This window comes from Solanum stenotomum, chromosome 6 (genome assembly GCF_019186545.1).
Source record: "Solanum stenotomum isolate F172 chromosome 6, ASM1918654v1, whole genome shotgun sequence".
Taxonomy (NCBI): Eukaryota; Viridiplantae; Streptophyta; class Magnoliopsida; order Solanales; family Solanaceae; genus Solanum; species Solanum stenotomum.
In genome coordinates this window covers 4,202,231-4,220,982 of record NC_064287.1, presented here as the reverse complement: position 1 = coordinate 4,220,982, position 18,752 = coordinate 4,202,231, and the positions used below count along the sequence as shown (strand labels likewise).

The 18,752-nt window shown below is 33.9% G+C and overlaps 3 protein-coding genes and 1 non-coding gene across 5 annotated transcripts; 3 read left to right on the top strand and 1 right to left on the bottom strand.

Moving 5' to 3' along the window:
• Positions 1 to 1,423: 1,423 nt before the first annotated feature.
• Positions 1,424 to 12,391, top strand: LOC125869232 (putative threonine aspartase). Of its 2 annotated transcripts, none has more exons than XM_049549797.1 (11): positions 1,424 to 1,644; positions 1,867 to 1,917; positions 3,315 to 3,435; positions 3,604 to 3,688; positions 4,256 to 4,337; positions 5,845 to 5,971; positions 8,834 to 9,003; positions 10,568 to 10,731; positions 10,976 to 11,096; positions 11,195 to 11,299; positions 12,000 to 12,387. In XM_049549797.1, the coding sequence occupies exons 1-11, from the start codon at positions 1,492 to 1,494 to the stop codon at positions 12,087 to 12,089; spliced, it is 1,269 nt and encodes a 422-aa protein (XP_049405754.1). In that variant the 5' UTR covers positions 1,424 to 1,491; the 3' UTR covers positions 12,090 to 12,387. The 2 variants fall into 2 exon arrangements, with proteins under 2 accessions (XP_049405754.1, XP_049405755.1); XM_049549798.1 differs by having other exon boundaries at positions 1,431 to 1,644; positions 8,837 to 9,003; positions 12,000 to 12,391.
• A 793-nt stretch (positions 12,392 to 13,184) lies between these two features.
• LOC125869480 (U5 spliceosomal RNA) lies at positions 13,185 to 13,299 on the bottom strand. Its single transcript, XR_007446846.1, has one exon. It is a non-coding gene; the product is annotated as a U5 spliceosomal RNA (small nuclear RNA).
• Positions 13,300 to 14,491: 1,192 nt separating this feature from the next.
• Positions 14,492 to 15,070, top strand: LOC125868405 (putative ripening-related protein 1). Its single transcript, XM_049549063.1, has one exon. It carries the CDS (start codon positions 14,492 to 14,494, stop codon positions 15,068 to 15,070), a length of 579 nt encoding a protein of 192 aa, XP_049405020.1.
• Positions 15,071 to 17,153: 2,083 nt separating this feature from the next.
• LOC125868404 (kiwellin-1-like) lies at positions 17,154 to 17,732 on the top strand. The gene has a single exon (XM_049549062.1). The coding sequence runs from the start codon at positions 17,154 to 17,156 to the stop codon at positions 17,730 to 17,732; it is 579 nt and encodes a 192-aa protein (XP_049405019.1).
• Positions 17,733 to 18,752: the final 1,020 nt, after the last annotated feature.

Genomic DNA, 18,752 nt, shown 5'->3' with positions numbered 1-18,752 from the left:
ATAGTATATTATGGCTAGTATTTAATTTTTCTTCCATAAAAAGAAAATATATTTAGATTTTGTAGCTAGATTTAAAATTATTTAATTACTTTAAAATGTACGAAATTTGATTTAAAAGAAAGAACATAATTTAAATCTTGGTTCTTTAAACAAGATATCAAACTAATTAATTTTGTAAAAATGTATCAAACTTGGCTTAAAATAAGGAATTTAGAACTACATAAATTATAATAGAATTTTTATAAAAAAAATTTAAACATAGACCAAAAATGAAATTTAGAACTAGTTAGTGTCATAATATATTTTTTTTTTGGCTAGTCTTTGATTTTTCTTCTATAAGAAAAAAAATTGTAAATAGATTACAAACTTCCATATTGTGGTCATTCTTTTATTTTCTTTTCATAAGATGAAAACAATTTAGATTTGAATTCTTTAAGCTAGATATCAAATCGATTAATTTTGTAAAAATGTATCAAAAATTATAATATAGTATATTATGGCAAGTATTTAATTTTTCTTCCATAAAAAGAAAAAATTATTTAAATTTTGTAGCTAGATTTAATTTTTTTTTTAAATGTACAAAATTTGATTTAAATTAAATTACATAATTTAGATTTTGATTCTTTAAACTAGATATCAAACTAATTAATTTTGTAAAAATGTATCAACCTTGGCTTAAAATAAGAAATTTTGAACTACATAAATTATAATATAATTTTTATAAAAAAATAGTAAAACATAGACCAAAAATGGAATTTAGATGTAATAATATTTTTTTTGTTAGTCCTTTATTTTTCTTCTATAAGAAAAATAAATTGTAAATAGATTACAAACTACCATATTGTGGTCATTCTTTTATTTTATTTTCGTAAAAAGAAAATAGTTTAGATCTGGATTCTTTAAACTAGATATTAAACTGATTAAATTTGTAAAACTGTATCAAAAATTATAATATAGTATATTATGGCTAGTATTTAATTTCTCTTCCATAAATAGAAAAAAATATTTAGATTTTGTAGATAGATTTAATTTTTTTTATTTAAAATGTACAAAATTTGATTTAAAGTAAAAATAATAATAATTTAGTTCTTGATTCTTTAAACTAGATATCAAACTAATTAATTTTGTAAAAATATATCAAACTTGGCTTAAAATAAGGAATTTAGAACTACATAAATTATAATATATTTTTAAAAAATAAATAAATTAAAACATAGACCAAAAATGAAATTTAGAACTAGTTTGTCATTTGTGTAATAATTTTTTTTTTTTTTTTTTTTTAGTTGTAGCAATTAAAATCTTTTGCATACACATAAAAATAAATATGATTCTAAATTGTAAAGAAAGATGAGAGAAAAAAAAGAGATAAACAAGATATCAGGGACTAAAATGATCTAACCCCCTTAAGGACTATTCTGATATTTAATATTTTCAAGGCTTTTTACTTCCAATTTCCCATTTTGACTACACCGGCGAGCAGGGAAAAGAGTAATGGCCACTGAGGTTACTGATCGGAATCTCTCAACTCCGACATTCTTTGTCGCCGTACACGTCGGCGCTGGATATCACTCGCCGTCGAATGAGAAAGCTCTCCGTTCAGCAATGAAACGAGCGTGTCTCGCTGCCGCTTCCGTTCTCCGAAAGGTCTCTCTCAAAATATGAATAAATAGCTTCATCCTTGTCAGGATCTAGAAGTGAGAAAAGAAAAAATAGAAACTTTTATAGTTAATTCTGCATGCAAATTGATCGGTGTATCGATTCCAATTATATATGTTTTTGATGTTCTAATTCATGGTAAAAAAAGATGCTCTGAAGCAACTAACTTAAAATTTCTTTCATATTGTGGTTGTGCTGGTTTAATTTCAGGGTGCTGGTGGATGCATAGACGCTGTTACAGCAGCAATTAAAGTATTGGAGGTACTTCAGTTACTTCATACTTTTTTCCTGAAAACTTTATAGTGGAAACTGTATTCGACAGTGTACTTGTCGACATCTCAAGACGACATAATTGTGTTATAGAAACTTGGAAGAATTATGCATAACAGTGATGCTTTCTGTTGGTCAATTTCTTAAGAGGTAAAGAAACTTAGACAAAATATGGTGCTTATAGGATAAATAGATCTTGGTGGAAAGATGGTCAGACAAGTGAATGTTAGTATGTTACCATTCGAAAAAAAATGGAGTAAATGGTCAGACAAGTGCAAAGTTCCTAACTTCAAATAAAATAGATTAAAATTGTCTTGACATTGATTGTAATGTCCATGGTCATATCCTGGTTGACAACTAGCTTGATGTCTATAAATTGGAGAATAAGTTTTATAAATTTAAAAGGGGTTATCTCAAATATTCATAATTTGTCACCCATGAGTCTTAAATAACTTTTACAAGTTCTTTTGAAATTTGTCTTGGGATATGGGTGCACTACGAACTTTTGGTGGCATCAACATTAATAAGCAAAGCATTACATTCAGCGGGAAGAGAGAGATTCATGCCATTATTTTGATCTCTCCAAGCAATTTGATATTAAAGAGTTGCCTGGATGGCCTCCTTGGCAAGTGGGCTTCTAGGATTTGGACATGAATTTTTATTGTCTCCATGAGATATGGATCATGTAGGGACATGTTGAAATTTTGGAACACCATCACAAAAACTGTTCCGTTCAAGTAACTTCAGTAGTGTCAAGATTAGCATGTTGGTATCTAATTGAATGTTCTATTTTAAAGTTGCTTTGTCATTGAAATGGTTAACCAGAGTACTGTTTTAGTTAGATGGGGCACATGTGGACGCACTAGTTACTTTTGATCTTTACAGAATAGATTAAGAATGAACTGGTTTTTGGAAGAGAAAGTGTGTCTATACAAGTTTCTAGTTGTATAGTGTACGAAGTACCTCTTTTGGTAAAACCATATAATTTGTGAGTAGCTCTAGAAAAAGCTGGATATAATATTTGGGACAGAGGCACCAGATAGTAACAAAATGTACTTGTAAGTTTACCTTGTATTGAAATGTAATATCATATAAGTTAGTTGCAATCTTTGTCAATTGTCATAGTTGATTGAAGAAGGTGTTCATTTATATGGTTATAAAAAAAAGAAGGTATTCAATTACCAAGCAATGGGGTGAAAAGTGCATGATGCTTGATGAGTCACTTGGGTCAAGTTTGTTTCTGCTGTTATATGAGCTTGTAAATGTCGAAATCCTATTAAAGTTTGTTATAACTTCCAAAAAAATATTTTTTTGCACAGAAAGTGCCATTCTTGAAGTCTTAAAATTCCCTTCTAGCACGGAGTGTAGTTGAAGTTATATTCTTGCAGGATGATCCAAATACAAATGCTGGACGGGGTTCAAATTTGACAGAGGATGGTCATGTGGAGTGTGATGCTAGTATTATGGATGGTGATTCTGGAGCATTTGGTGCTGTAGGTGCAGTGCCAGGTATTCTCAGGGCCAATGATCATGTACTTTATTGCAGAAAGTAGAGGTCATGCATTGGCGATGTATTCTAAAGTTTGTTGTTATTGCTTTAGAGTTAATACTTCTAGTTCTTGTGGCATCCATTTTGTTTACTCTTGCTACATCTTCTGTGAAGTTAACCATTACCAGGTGTCAGAAATGCCATTGAGATTGCTGCTTTGTTGGTCAAGGAACAGATCTATGGTTCTTCACTGCTTGGACGAATATCTCCAATGTATGATGACTCTTCTTTAGATGTCTTGTAAACAACTCTATATGGCTTTAACAAACCGTTAGATGGAGCCTTTTTTTCAATTGATCTATCATCATTCTTTTTAGTTTTTACTATATTTGTGCAATATGAATACATTATTGGCATAACATATCTGTCTAAGAATTCAAAGAAATTGGAATTTGCTAAAAAAGGAAATGGGTCCAATAAACTTATGTGGACTGAAAAAATAATTAAATAGATGAGAGACGTGTCACTAAATTTTGTGCTTCTGTTGTTGTAAATTACTCATTGTTCATCAATATAATAAAAAATGTTTGATGTTCTATGTTATTTATCAAGGTTGACTACTTTGATTTCATTGGCTGAATCTTTTTCTTTTTGAATTTTAAGGGACATGAACACTAATTAATGATGAAAACGTTGTTTTACAACTCTTGTTCTACTCATTGCATCCTTCCTTCTTCAAAATTTATTCATAAATAGAAGTCCAGTTCTTTGTCTCTTGGTTTGACTTGTTTCTTATTCCAACTTTATATTCTAATGAAACTTTTCTGGCCTATGGTCTAGGTTTTTAGTTGGTGAAGGTGCATGTGCATGGGCGAAGTCCAAAGGTGTTGTTTTACCATCAACTATAACAGCGGCTGACGAGGTAGAATACACTTGTCTTAACCGTAGATTTGTTTTTCCTTAGGTGCCAGACACAAGTAGTAATTACATTGAATAAAATATGTTGAAGTATATGACCATCTCATCTAAAATGTTTCCCGTTTCAATAAAAAAAGACCATCTCATCTAAAAGTTTAAGCTGTTAGAGAGAGACCCTTTTGTTTACTTAATTATCTTCAACACGGTCACTCACATGCAAGCCTGATTCTTTATGATGAGCCGAGCACGTGGAAATGCTTTTTAGTAGTGGGGGCTGATTAGATTCAAATCTAGGAACTTTGTTTGGTCTGGTACCAGTTAAAGAAATGGACCTTAAAGCCTAATCCAACTCCAAAACTAGCTCATGAGGTGAGGATTGTCCAAATTCATATAAAAAGAGACATTCTCATCTCTAATGCGCCGATGTAGGACTTAACAACAATATTATTTTGATAATTGTTTCTTCGGTTAGGATTCTTAGAGTCTACTCTACTCTAAACTCTAGCTCGTGCCGGTATAAAGGGTAACATATTCCCTTGAAGAGACATTTCAAATATCCCTTGATAACTACAAAAGTTCTTTTCCTTGTATCGAGGTATATCTGGAAACGAGTCAAAATAGGTCATAAGGGGAGGGATTATTGTCCTTTGTTAGCGAGGGCAAGCAACTATTCATTATTATCTACACTCTTACCTTTATCAACCAATTCAGAAAAAGGTCTTCTTTCTCCATTCATTGTGACATCTAGATACAGTTGTAACGACTTTAACTTAAAAAATTACAACACCCTCGAGTAACACCCTTTGGTCTCTCTTAAAAAGTTCAAAACTAAGTGTATCACAAGTTTCCACTACTCACTTCAACTATTTGCAGAGCTAAACCGGTTATCCATGACATTCCATTTTCCTAATTTTTAATTTTAATTGCTTCTATTGAAGTGTATGATCATCTCTTCGAAAAGCTTAAACGGTTAGAGATCACATTTTTGTTTATTCGATTATATTTTCAACACACTTCTATTATGTGCGGGCTTGATTTTTATTTTTTTAAGCCAAACACATAAAAATTCTTGTTGATAAAGGGTGACGGTGAGACTCGAACCCAGGATCTTTGCCTACATGTTGAAGTATGTGACCATCTCATTAAAAGGCTTAAGCTGTTAGATTTGTTAAATCATATTCTCAACAACTTCCTACTATGATTATTTTTATCAATGCTTGAAAGTCGTCTTCAAATATTGACTTCTCAGGTCATGATAATTGCATTTCAAGGCTAAAATATTCATAGACATTCTTCCTCCAGTGCTCCAAATTTGAGAGTGGAATGACACTTTAACAGTGGGAAGATATCTATATAATTAGAGGGAAGTACTTAGCCCCTTTTAAGCTAAAAGGAGGTCTCTTGGATTTTAGTCAACTAGATGGGTGGTCTATCTAACTATGTTTCTTTTGATCAGTATCCTTCCTAGATTTTGGCTTGAAGTAAACTATTTATTTGTGATATGGAGACAGTCACTTGTTACTGAGAAGGCAAGAACTCAATGGAAAAGATACAAAGCGATGCTTGATGATGCCAAAACTGTTATTGATGCTCCGGACATAAAGCTGACCAATGCCAAGGAGACTAATGCAATATCTGGTAAGTTGTAGTATATTGTTATCCAAGGTCTTTCAACTTTGATAAGGCTGCCATATTCCCTATGTTTAAGATTTTTCTTCGATTTCCTCAATGGGACTGTTTATCATGATGTGGGGATGGCCAACAAGTGGACAAAATTACTTCTTATGTTCCAATTTATCTGACATAATTTTAATGGGACGGAGTTTTTACGATAGAAATGAAACTTTTGAAACTTGTGGTCTAGAATATGCTATAGCATATATGTGGCTATAAAACTTTAAAACTTGTGGTCTTAAACATGTTACAACATTTATGTGGTTATAGAAGCTTCTCATTTAAGGTAAAAAGAGACGTGTAGAATACGGTGTTTCCAGATTTAGAAGTGTCATTCTTTTTGCAATAGACTAAAAAGAATCACATAAAGTGAAATAGAAGGAGTACTATTTTGAGTTCTGATGAACCGACATTCATATTATGAGGTCTCAAGTATCCCATTTTTTGCATTTAGTTAACATTAGGTGGATTTTTTTTTTTGTTTGTTCTTTTGAAAAGGTCATTAGGAGAATCTTAAACCCTCTGATAAATAGTGTCCTTAGAAGCTATTACTTTGTGCTCATATACAAGGTTGTATGTTTTCAGAATATGAAATATTCCCTAGCTATACAATTTGCAGAGTCTAAATATCCTCTATGGAATCATCAAAGTATATCTTGTGCTTTAAGCTCTGCTTGTGCAGTTTTGTCATTGGGAACGACTCTAATCTTACACAAGCTACTTATTTTACTTCAGGGACATTATATATATGTATGCATGCATTTTACTTTATTACATAGTTGCTTAGTCAACAAGGTTCACACAAAATAAAATGCTTCCACATAAACACTATTTTCTTACCGAGGTACAAATGAGGTGGCTTGCCTACTACCAGAGCTCAGGAGATGGGGAGAAGTTGATGGCAATGGGGGCTTGGGGCAGTAGTGTGGATGCAAATAGTATGCGGGAAAGGACGCTACTTGCATTAGGGAAATAGCTTAGAGAGGTGTTTGGGGTCTCGAGGGGTAACTTTGATGGACACCAAGGATCAACTCTTAGCTCATTTCTGTTTACCTTGGTGATGGATGAACTGACGCAACATATCTAAGGGGAAGTGCCATGTTGTATGTTATTTGCAGATGATATAACATTGATTGACGAACACGCAACAAGGTTAACGATAGGTTGGAGATTTAGAGAGACCTGGAGTCTAAAGCATTTTGATTGATCAAGATTAAGATAGAGTACTTAGGGGTCGTTTGGTTTGAAGACAAGTGATGTTGAGATTAGTAATGTTGTGGTTAGTTATGTTTAGTTTAGTTATTCTGCAATTATTTCTTATTGGCTGCTTGGTTTAAAAATAACATGTCTTGCATAATTTCTAAGAAGAGGAAGTTTTTTTTTTTAAAAAAAAAATACCCTCCACCTTATTTAGTAGAAAAAGGGTTTGAGGAACCTTAGGAGTATTTTTGTCATTTTCATTATTTTATCTTGGGATAACTAATTCTAGTATTATTATTCCACTCTATGGCAAGTATAACTTATCCCAGTACTAATAACTAATTCAGGTATGACTTATCCCTGTACTAATAACTAATTCTGGTATACTTATCCCACCATTAATAACCAAACAAGAGATAAAACAATATTAAATTTTTGTCCAAGGACAATTTATGCTTGTACAACATTCCAAACAAACCCTTCGAGTGCAAGTTGAGTGACGCAACACACGTAGCAAATGAACAAGTGAAGATTGATACTCGAGTCATCTCTAAGAGAGGAAGTTTTATGTATTTTGGGTCAATAATCCAAGGAAATGAGGAGATTGACAATGATGTTACACATCATATTAAAGTGGGGTGGATGAAATGGAGGCTTGCATTTGGTGTCCTGCGTGATAAGAAGGTGCCGCCGCCAAGATTTAAAGGTTTAAGTTCTATAAAGTGGTTTCAGACCATCTATGTTGTATGAGGCGAGGTTTTGGCTGGTCAAGAACTCGCATGCCTAGAAGATAAAAATAACAGAAATGAGGATGCTGTGATGGATGTGTGCCATACTAGGAGAGATAGGATTAGAAATGAAGATATTCGTACTAGGTGGTAGTGACCTCCCTGGTGGACAAGATGAGGGAGGCAAAATTCAGATGGGTCGGGCTTGTTAAGAGGAGAGGCACAAATGTCCTAGTGAGGAGATGTGAGAGATTGACAATGGTGGGTATGAGAAGAGGTAAAGGTAACTGAAGAGGTATTGTGAAGAGGTGATTAGACAGGACATGACGCACTTGCAGCTTACCGAGGAGATGACCCTATATAGGAGGATATGGAAGTCGAGGATTAGGGTAGAAGGTAGTAGGTAGTGGAACGTTGCCTAGTTCCCTTATCAGTGTTGTTTTTATTACTCTCCTACTATTTTATTCTTCAATTTTATTATTACCTTGTTGTGTCCTTTGCTTCGATTACCGTATTATTTGTTGTCGTGTCTATTCTCTTCTTATTTTTTTGATAAAGCTCTTCTTATTTTGTTTTTAGCTTACCTTCTTCACTTCTGTATTTTCTTTTTCAGTACTTGATTGTGATATGTTTTACTTGAGTCGAGGGTCTTGCGGAAACAACCTCTCTACCTTCACAAGGTAGGGGTAAGGCTGTGTACACACTGCCCTTCCCAAATGCCACTTGTGGGACTACACTGGGTATGTTTTTGTGTATAACAATATTTTCTTGTTGGCTGGACCAACTTGGTTTTCCAGTAATTTTTCATAGTGAGAAAATATTAGTATATTGTTAATTGGTTGTTACCCTCTCCCTCTTCCCTGTGTATGTGTGTCTTATACATGTGCATCTTTTTTAGAAGTAGAGAGCCAATCATCTGATCAATTGAGGGGAGATGGAGTGGGTGACCAAATCTCCTTGCTCGATGCATTAGACGAAGACTTAATTTCAGACACTGTTGGGGTTATCTGTCTCGATTCGAAAGGACATATGGCTTGTGGAAGCTCTAGCGGTGGGATAGCACTGAAGGTGATAAAACTAGAAATGATTTTTAAGTTTCTTTCTAATTAATAAATTTGAGAGTTTTGCAGTAGCTGTTTCTCTGCCCAACTTCTGTTTTTTCTGCTATACCCATATATGTGCATGTTGTGAATGAATTTAATACGGTTGAAGGTTTCAAAATCAGAAGGATTGTGACTGGTGCAGTTTTATCTGGGTGTTAGTTACTTCAATTGGTGGTGGTGGGTGTCCTGAATTCAGGCTTTAAATTTATGTGTGAAGATTATGAATTTAAGATTATCCTCAGTTCTTTTATCAGTAAGATTGTAATTAGAGCCTGAATATGGCTGACACTGTTGTTCGGACTTGGAAAGTAGAAAATTCTCATTCTGTCATAATTTAAGTGGAAGTTCGTTATTGAACACAACTGCAGTTCTTGAAAAGGGGTGTTGCATTTGTCAATGCACATGCCTTTTGGGAAAGAACCAGTTATCCATGCTGATTTTCTTGATAATTCTAGCAAGACAGAATTGTCTGTTGATTAACATTTTCAGGGAGTCTCTTCTCATTCTGTGTTCATTTTTAAAGGTCTTGTCTATCTAAGGACTTCGTGAGGACTTTCATCAAAGAACAGACACAATTTTTGGTCAAACAACATCTATAATGCCCCAAGCTCAAGCTAATTGGTGTATCCTCTAGAAAAAATGGAGGAAGAAAGATACAACTCACACTTATTAATATACAATATATAAGAGTTGACAGTGGTGGATAGTGAACATAGGGCAGTGCAAGCTAAGTGCTAACAACACTGAGATCCTTGAAGTTCTTTATTTGTATCTGGATAGTATACACTTATTTTCCCATCTTCTATACCTCCGCTGCTTCTGTTAAAACTTCTTAGTATTGTTTAGAAGTTATTACTATGTGTAAATTATACACATATTTTCCCATCTTATATACCTCCGCTGCTTTTATTAATCTTCTCAGTATTGTTTAGAAGTTACTATTGTGTATAAGTTAGCCTTGTCATTTTGTTGGAATTAGGATAGTGAGAAACTTTACAACGCTCAATCGTTCGTGGCCTGAATTCTTCCTTTTGGTTTGATATGACCCGTTGGCTTTATCATGTTCATCCTTTGAAAGATCGTTTCCTCTTACCCTCCTCTCATTTCTTCTTCTTCATAGTTCTTCTGTATATCCTTTTCCTGCACTTGATTCTCTGCTCATGACGGACTGCTTGAAAGGCTTATATCATACTTCGACTTTACAACCACCAGTTAAGTGAATCTTGAAAAACTATTATATTATTGAAGGAAGCAGAAGGTTGTATCACAGTTTTGGTTTCGTCCAAGATGTTTGCTTCTGGTTGAGCTTTGAATTTATCTTTTCCTTGCCCTATTCGTACAATGTACTTGGAGTGTACAGTTTTCTTGCTTCCACTGTCTATTATTTCCTTCAGCCTCCTAAATTTTTGTGAAACTTTCCCTGATTCCAAATTTTATTGTATTTGCAAGAGCAGAGGTCCTTTCTTCTTTCTTATATTGAGTTGATAAGTTCTTTGGATTGGTTATTTCAATCTTTGAACTTATAACAGGTTAGTGGGCGTGTGGGTCTAGCAGCAACGTATGGTTCCGGTTGTTGGGCATCGTCAAGGGGACCTTTTGGAGCTCCATTTATAGTGGGATGCTGTGTCAGTGGTGCTGGAGAGTACCTAATGAAAGGATTTGCTGCTCGGGAATGCTGTATCTCATCATCACTGTATGTTTGCCACGTATCTGAGATACCTGCTTTCCCATTTGTCCACGTTATCTTTTCTCCTTATTATTAGCTATGGCCAATATGGTTGTTGAAGTCCTATATGATGGAGAAAATTTTACCTGCAAAATCCATGAAATTTACTGTAAATTAGTGCTCATTGTTAAATTTGTGAACTTGAACAAACATATATTCCATCTCACTTTTCGCGCTTGAAATTTTTGTACTTGCATGTTTCTTTCTGCAGGTCTCAAGCTGGTCCATCTTCTGCCTGTAAAAAGGTTTTGCAAACTATTCAAGAAAACAGTCAATGCGGAGTTGACCAAAGTGCTGGATTCCTTCTAGTTCAAGCAGAGCCTCCAAGACTGGTAAGACTGTTCCAGTGTTTCCTTATCCTTCTCTTTTCTCATGTTTTAGAAAATAAAGGAACTTCCTTCCACATTGGCTGGCAATCCATTGTCCATAGGTTGGGGGCAGTTTGGCTAGGCTGGAAGCTGTTGAGATTGCTGCTGTATATTCTTCCTCATCTTTTGGAATAGGTTATTTTGGCAGCTCTATGGATACGCCCAAGGTATCATAAATCTGCATATTCTCACGTTTTATGCAAACATACAATGATTTCTGTGTTTAAACTGACGGTACCTCAAGTTAAATAATTCTCTCTATCTATCTTCTTTCTCTGTGTGTGTGTTTGGGAGGGGTGAGGGGAGTAAAGGCAGGAACATCTGTATGACAATTGGCAATGTTGCTTTAATGACAATTAGATTAATTAGGAGCAAGTTGGCTTATGGTCAAAGTTGATCACCGAAAATATTGATAGCTTATTTACTTTGTCATTGTTCATATTCTTGTTTCTTTTTTAGGAGAATCCCATCCATTAGACAAATATCTGCTTAATTGTTGGAAAACACGAGAGATTAATCTTCGAGCTTAATCAATTGAACCTAGAGAACTAAAGCTCGAGCCTTAGACTTGGTAATGAGGTTCAAAGATGATAATTACCTGTTTGTGCGCTTATCATATAATGATTTGCATATAAATCATTATAATTGGTTAGTTAAAAGGGATAATAGGTATTGCTTAAATCTAGCTTTTTGTGTTGATATGTTGAGGAGAAGGCTTTCAATATTGCAGATCTCACACAACTTGCGCTGATTCTGTTCTTTAACATACTATTTTTGACTGCTGTTGCTGCAAAATGTAACTGCACGAGTTATCATCCAACGTTAACTTCGACCATCAGTTATAGTTATCATTGTGATCTTCCACAGGTTTCAGTGCTTAGGAGTAAAAAACAGCAAAATAAAGCTGGAATTGATGAGTTTGCAGCACGAGTTAATCTCGTCTCCAAAGAACGGTAGTGTTGCAGCAGGAGAGCAGGAGTTTCAATTGGACAAAAGACTTTCGCATTTCAATGGCATCATCAGTTAAACTAATCATCCAAGATACATCTGAGACCGATAGATTTGCAGTTGAAGGAACGTTATAAATGTAGTTGAGCCGAAAGGTACCAGAGATTCAAATGATGAATTAGCTAAGAGATAGGTGTTTTGACATGATCAACTAAAATTGAATTTGATAGCTAAAAGAGAATAACTCAAGTTTATTTTTTTCATCATATGGAAAAGGGTGTCTTTTTGGGATGAAGAGTTAACACAAAAAGCTTAAAAAATTTATTTGATTTGATATTTGCAATCTGGTTGTGTGTTGCAAAGAAGAGAGCAAATTTGCCAAATAATGGACAATGGTTTTGACAGGAGGAAGAAATGTTTAATCGACTTAGAGGGTGTTTGGATTGACTTAAAAGTTGGTCAAACCTACTTTTAAGACAGTTTTTGACTTCTAGAAGTATTTGACAAATATAAAAAATAACTTAAAATAAGTCAAAAATGACTTAAAATAAGTTAGAAAGTGTTTGGCAAGGTAAAAATGGCTTATAATAAGTTTAAAATGACTTAAAATAAGTCAGAAATCAAAAGTAGATTTCTCCTACTTTTTACTTTTTGACTTAAAAATTATTTAAGTCAATTTAAACGGGCTCTTAGTGTCCATTTTTATTAAGTGAAAAAAGGGTGAATTTTAAGTACTAATTATTGAAAGTTGAAGGAAACAATCATTAAATTGGTAGTAGAAATTCTTTTTAACTTCCACACCCCTATGTCATGATCCATCACATCATCATGCCACTTAGGTGCTGATATGAAGTTTTCTGTGGAATGCTTACATTGGTGGAATATTCTAAAACGGGAAAGGATAAATATATTTCGAACTATCATAAATGATACATCAACACTCTTCGTTTTATTCTTAGAGGGACACATGTCATAATCATAATGGTCTATCCAAATTGATCTCTTTTTTTAAATCATGTACCCATTTTCCATTCGACAGTTGTGCTCTTACTACAATTACCAGGTGCTGGATAAGTTGTTAAAGGTTAAAACTAGAATTGTAGGGGCTCTCAAAAATGAGAACTCCTCCAAAAATAGGCGTATGCCACAATGCTACGTGCACACGGTATTCTTTAGTAAAAGGCGAAAGAATAGTTCGCTTTGTGCTCACTGCGTGGCTGCGTGGTTTCTGCTTCTGCATTGGTGCTGCTTTTTATATTGTACATTAAGTTTGGATTCACTTTATGTTACCAATGTGGTACTCTACCTATGTAAGGGCAGATTGCTAAAAAATTATGTTGATTAAATAAAGTGAATAATTTCAAATCTAACACAAATTATAAAATCTATATACTAATTTTAGAGGTTAAGATTATTTTGTACGTTTGAGTTTGCAAGACTGTAACAACATATAACTGCATACTCAGTGTAATCCACAAGAAACAAAAAACTTAATGTGTAACAGAAAAAGTAATCAAGAGTGAATGCGAAAATAATTTTGTCACTGATGCAACCTAAGTCATCACAAATGAAGATTGTGATGAGTGGTGAGTACTTCTTCTTCGTACTTGATCAAAGGTTTCAAGTTCTCAAACCTTATTGAATACTGAGTTATCTTTATTAAAAAACATCTTTTACCCAATATAAAACTTCCTCCAATAGGACCTCAATACTACATATACCGAACACTGAAACTCCGAGGTTGTTTTCAAGTTCCAATATCTTCTAAATTATAAATTTGTTATATGTTTAAAAAAATGGCCCTTGTAAAATCGATGTCTCCATCATTTTGTTCAAGATTATAACTTCTCTTGTGCTGCCGTTACAAAGATTCCTATAGGCATGACTTTTCTCATGACAACAAAATCTAGTCTCCATCAGGTTAACTAAGATGCCCCAAGGCACTTAGTGGCTGTTGTCTTGTGCTGTCGTCCGCCATTCGTGGACGGTCGATGCTGACATGACACATAAATTTTGGAGATGTCTAGATGATTATTTGGTAAGCTAGAGTGTTCATCAACCGACACAGTAAAGACGAATTTTGAGGTGTATAGATGTTCATACTCACAGTCGAATTGTTTACTTACTAGAGGACAAATTTGAGTGTCTGTTTATGTGTTACGGCCAAAAATAATCACAACACAAATTCAACTTTGTTGTTACCTTGTTAGATAAAAACCAAGCATCTTCAATAAAAGTTCTCTTGGGAGATCACGAATTAACCATTATAATTTATCCATACACCAACACTTGTCACACTATAAATAGTTCTATTTTTTTTTACCCTTCTTCACCCCCTCACCAACACAACTTATACCACTAGACAGAGCGCCTTTATTAACACTCACCAACACAAGTACTCAACAAAGAAAATGAAGATGAACTCTAGTCCAAAAGTTACCATTCTCATCATCCTCACAATAATTCTTGTGAGCACACTAATTTCATGTGCCATGGCACAACCTTCGTCGTGCAACCCCAGTGGGAAGATTGAAGGCATAAAACCACCACCAGGGAAATGCAAAATAGGCTATCAATCAGAATGTTGCAAGCCTGGAAAGTCATACACTACTTACAAGTGCTCGCCTTCTATTTCAGGCAAGACGAAAGCTGTTCTAACTATCAATAGTTTCCAAAAAGGCGGTGATGGTGGTGGAAAATCCGAATGTGACAACAAATACCATTCAAATAACACACCGGTGGTTGCACTCTCAACAGGTTGGTTCAGTGATGAAAAGAGGTGTATGCAGAATATAACGATTTATGGGAACGGAAGGCAAACGAATGCTATGGTTGTGGATGAGTGTGATTCCACAATGGGATGTGATGATGTTCATGACTATCAACCACCGTGTGATAACAACATTGTTGACGCGTCCAAAGCTGTTTGGAAGGCATTAGGAGTGCCTGAGAAACAATGGGGACAACTTGATATATTCTGGTCTGATTAATGAACAAAGATCTACATATGAATAAAAAGCTTATGGAACTAAGCAAAAGCAAGCAAATAAAAGGCGGTCCCCTGATAAGGATCTAGTTATGAGACGTTGCAAAATGAAATCAGATGTTTTCCTCTTACAACCTATAATGTTGATGAGTTAAAGTACTCATGAATAAAATGGAATAAATTTCCGCTTATATATCTTTCCATTGAATTCAAATGACTTTAAATACAATATTTGTGGATTAACACCAACCACCTAATAACAAGGAAATAACTTCCTACTACTACTGAAATGAGAAAGTCGAGGAATAACCTCCCTTACTGCTAATAACTGCTACAAAGGAATAGGAACACATAATTAATAGATGCATTGAATCATCAATCTTGAACACTATATATCTATGGTTCCTTTTCGTTTTCAACTCTGAAAAGTTCAGCTTGCATTCATCACTCACTGCTATCCCCGATGCAGAAATCACCTATGCAAATGCCACAAAATTAGACATGAAAATAAAATTTCTCATGTTATTGTATGAACATGTTTGCCTCCTTATTCAAGTTCAATAGGCACTGAAAATGTACCTCGTATTCAACGGTGTGGCCTGGTGATCAATGAGGAGAAACAACAATCGTAAGGTCTCAAGTTCAAATTCCAATAGAGACAAAAGAAAAAAAAATACTAGGTGAATTCTTTCTATCTAGCCGACAGAACTAATATAGCAAGAGAAAAAGAGTTCAAATGAATTCCTTTCATCGAAAAATTATACTTTGCAAATAGAGCAAAAAGTAAAATAAATATTTATTTAGTACATATAAACTATTGAATTTCCTTGACATAAAAAATTCAGCTATAGTTATAAAGCTGGTCCAAAAATTGTTTTAGGTCACAAGCTTGAATCCCTACTGTAACATTTTAGTATCTTTTATGAATATAGTCCTCCTTATACAAAATCTTGTTCCTTCACTATTTTTCCCGATAAATGTGCTCGTGAGAGAAAGTAGGTATCAAAAGAAATAATCAACGTTGTGCAAGCTGGCCTAATACCACCATCATTTAAACGTAAAAAAGACTCCAAATGTAACTTTTACCCAACTAAATTTAAAAAAGGAAAAAAAGATAGATGATGGAATAAGCCAAATCCAATTGAAGTATTGCTAAGTGCCTAAGAAATGTTCAAAGGGCTGAGTGTTTTTTAATTTTTAATTTATTCATAAAACAAGTTTATACTCCCAATTAATTTGAGATAATTACTATTGGTTTTCTAACCATGTTCAAATTCATATTTGTGTATATAATATGCACTCGTCTCACATCTTCATCGTCTTTCCTATATAGGTATAGTTGAATTTATAGCGTGGTTTAAAGGATACGTGGATTGAATTGATTGAATGCAAATTCAACAATTTTTTGTTACGTTCCGTGATTTTGTCTTAAAATTGAACCTATACCTTTCTTTGAGATTGAAACTCCAAATTATTCTTTTCTTATGAAATATTTATTATTCGTTGATAGATGAATATGCTTATTGGTGAAAATTTTAATAGCGTGGTGTCTTAGTTAAGCTGATTGAGACTATCTTTGTTTCCAAATTTGTTTTTGGATAAAATTTTGTTGTCTTTTTTGTCATGAAAAAATTCATATGTCAATAGGAATCTTTGTAGGGCTGCAACACAAAACAAAGTTATAATGATGAAGACATCAATTTTATAAGGGCCATTTTGTTTAACATATACTCCCTTCCTCTCTTTCTTTTTAGTTGTTACGTCGCGCTTTTTAACAATCACTCTGACTAACTGTCAAAGCTAAATTAGATTACATTATAAAAATTTTGATATTCAAAAACTATACAAAAAGTACTAAAAATTGTGTTTTTTGTCAAATCAATTTGATGAAAAAATAAATATTAAAATGTTAGTCAAGTCAAAATTTGATTCTCAGAAAGAAAACTGTGACAAGTAAAAAGGAACGGAAGGGGTATACAACAAGCTTAGAGGAATAAATTGGAAATTTGAACACAAGATTGGAGTTTTATGTGATCAAACTTTATGTAGACTAATCAAACATTTTCTAATTAAGAGAAAGATTGATCATGAAGAACATTAGATTATGTACTAAATCTCTTATTGTGTTGCTAATTCTTTCTACTATTTGTAGTTTCTCAGAGTCAAGATTGCAAATCTGCAAGCCTAGTAGCAAGATTAAGGCAAAAAAGCCGCCCAACGGACATTGTAACATCGAAGAAGATGACATATGTTGCATCAAAGACAAAATATACACTACTTACAAATGTTCACCTCAAGTGTCTAGCAAGACTAAAGCAATTCTCACATTGAATAGTTTCGAAAAGGGTGGAGATGGAGACGGAGACGGACCATCAAAATGTGATGATAAGTATCATTCTGATGATACACATGTTGTAGCTCTTTCGACTGGTTGGTACAATGGAGGAGGGAGATGTCTTAGCAACATAACGATATATGGTAATGGAAGAAGCGTAAATGCCATGGTTGTGGATGAATGTGATTCAACTATGGGTTGTGATGAGAAACATGATTATCAACCACCATGTCAAAATAACCTTGTTAGCGCTTCACAAGGCGTTTGGAGAGCCTTACACGTGCCTATGAACGAATGGGGTGAGTTGGACATAACTTGGTTCGATGAATAGATACAGAGGCAGATTCAGAATTTGAAATTGTATTCATGGTTGTGTAACTTTATTATATTTGCTCAATACCAAACATATTTTTATATTAATCATGGTTGTGTAACTTATTGAAGCACTATAGTAACTAATTAACAGTCAAATTACAAGTATTTGTGTTCTTACATGAATATTGAAGCTTAATTAACAACTTTTTTCTCTGTTTATGAGAAGATAATTTATTTTGATATTTACCCATGGACTCTGTTTCTCACTCTCTGATAGGCAGAGTTTTTAAACAATGCTGATTCGATTGAACTCAAAAGGAGGTTCGTTGTGAAACTTGACTTAGGTAAATTCTAGGTCGGGATGTTAGGAGCCATATAAGGCCGAGTTCAGGATTTGACTGTTGAAGCACCTTTTGGATTAAAGCCGAAGGGACTAGGCTGTGAGGCCCCAAAGGTTGGGTCTTGGGCGTTGCACATTCAGGGTGTGTTTGGTAGGAAGGAAAACATTTTCCAGAAAATGTTTTCCAATTTTCTCATGTTTGATTGGGTTAAATGTTTTGAAAAATGTTTTCCAAATCAATTCATTTTCCTCAAATTTAAGGAAAATGACTTCCCTTCAAAACTTATGAAAAACATTTTCCAAAACTCTCTTCCAACTTCAAATTACAATTACTCTTTTGCTGAAAAAATCAATTTATTTTGTCCATACCCTCAAAAAATATTTTCAATTTCAAATTTTTATTAATTCATCCCGTTCCTTCAATCATCCACCCCCCCCCCCCAACAAAAAAAATTGAGTTTGTTTTTAAAAAATATTTTTAACTTCAAAATTTTATTTTTCACCCCTACACTCGATCCCACCCCCCAACCGATCCACCCCCTACTCGCCACCCCTACCCCAAAAAAAAAATTAAGTTTTTTTTAAAAAAATATTTTCAACTTTGAAATTTCAATTTTTCACTCTACCCTCAACCCCCCTCCCCCCCCAAAAAAAAAATTAGGTTTTTTTAAAAAGATATTTTCAACTTCAAAATTT

What these genes read in the sequence shown, in the direction of transcription:
- LOC125868404 (XM_049549062.1), top strand. Translation starts at nt 17,154, where the DNA reads ATGAAGAACATTAGATTATGTACTAAATCTCTTATTGTGTTGCTAATT.
- LOC125869232 (XM_049549797.1), top strand. Translation starts at nt 1,492, where the DNA reads ATGGCCACTGAGGTTACTGATCGGAATCTCTCAACTCCGACATTCTTT. An exon ending in CCGCTTCCGTTCTCCGAAAG is followed by an intron (nt 1,645 to 1,866) that starts GTCTCTCTCAAA and finishes GTTTAATTTCAG; the next exon opens with GGTGCTGGTGGATGCATAGA. An exon ending in TGCTGTAGGTGCAGTGCCAG is followed by an intron (nt 3,436 to 3,603) that starts GTATTCTCAGGG and finishes AACCATTACCAG; the next exon opens with GTGTCAGAAATGCCATTGAG.
- LOC125868405 (XM_049549063.1), top strand. Translation starts at nt 14,492, where the DNA reads ATGAAGATGAACTCTAGTCCAAAAGTTACCATTCTCATCATCCTCACA.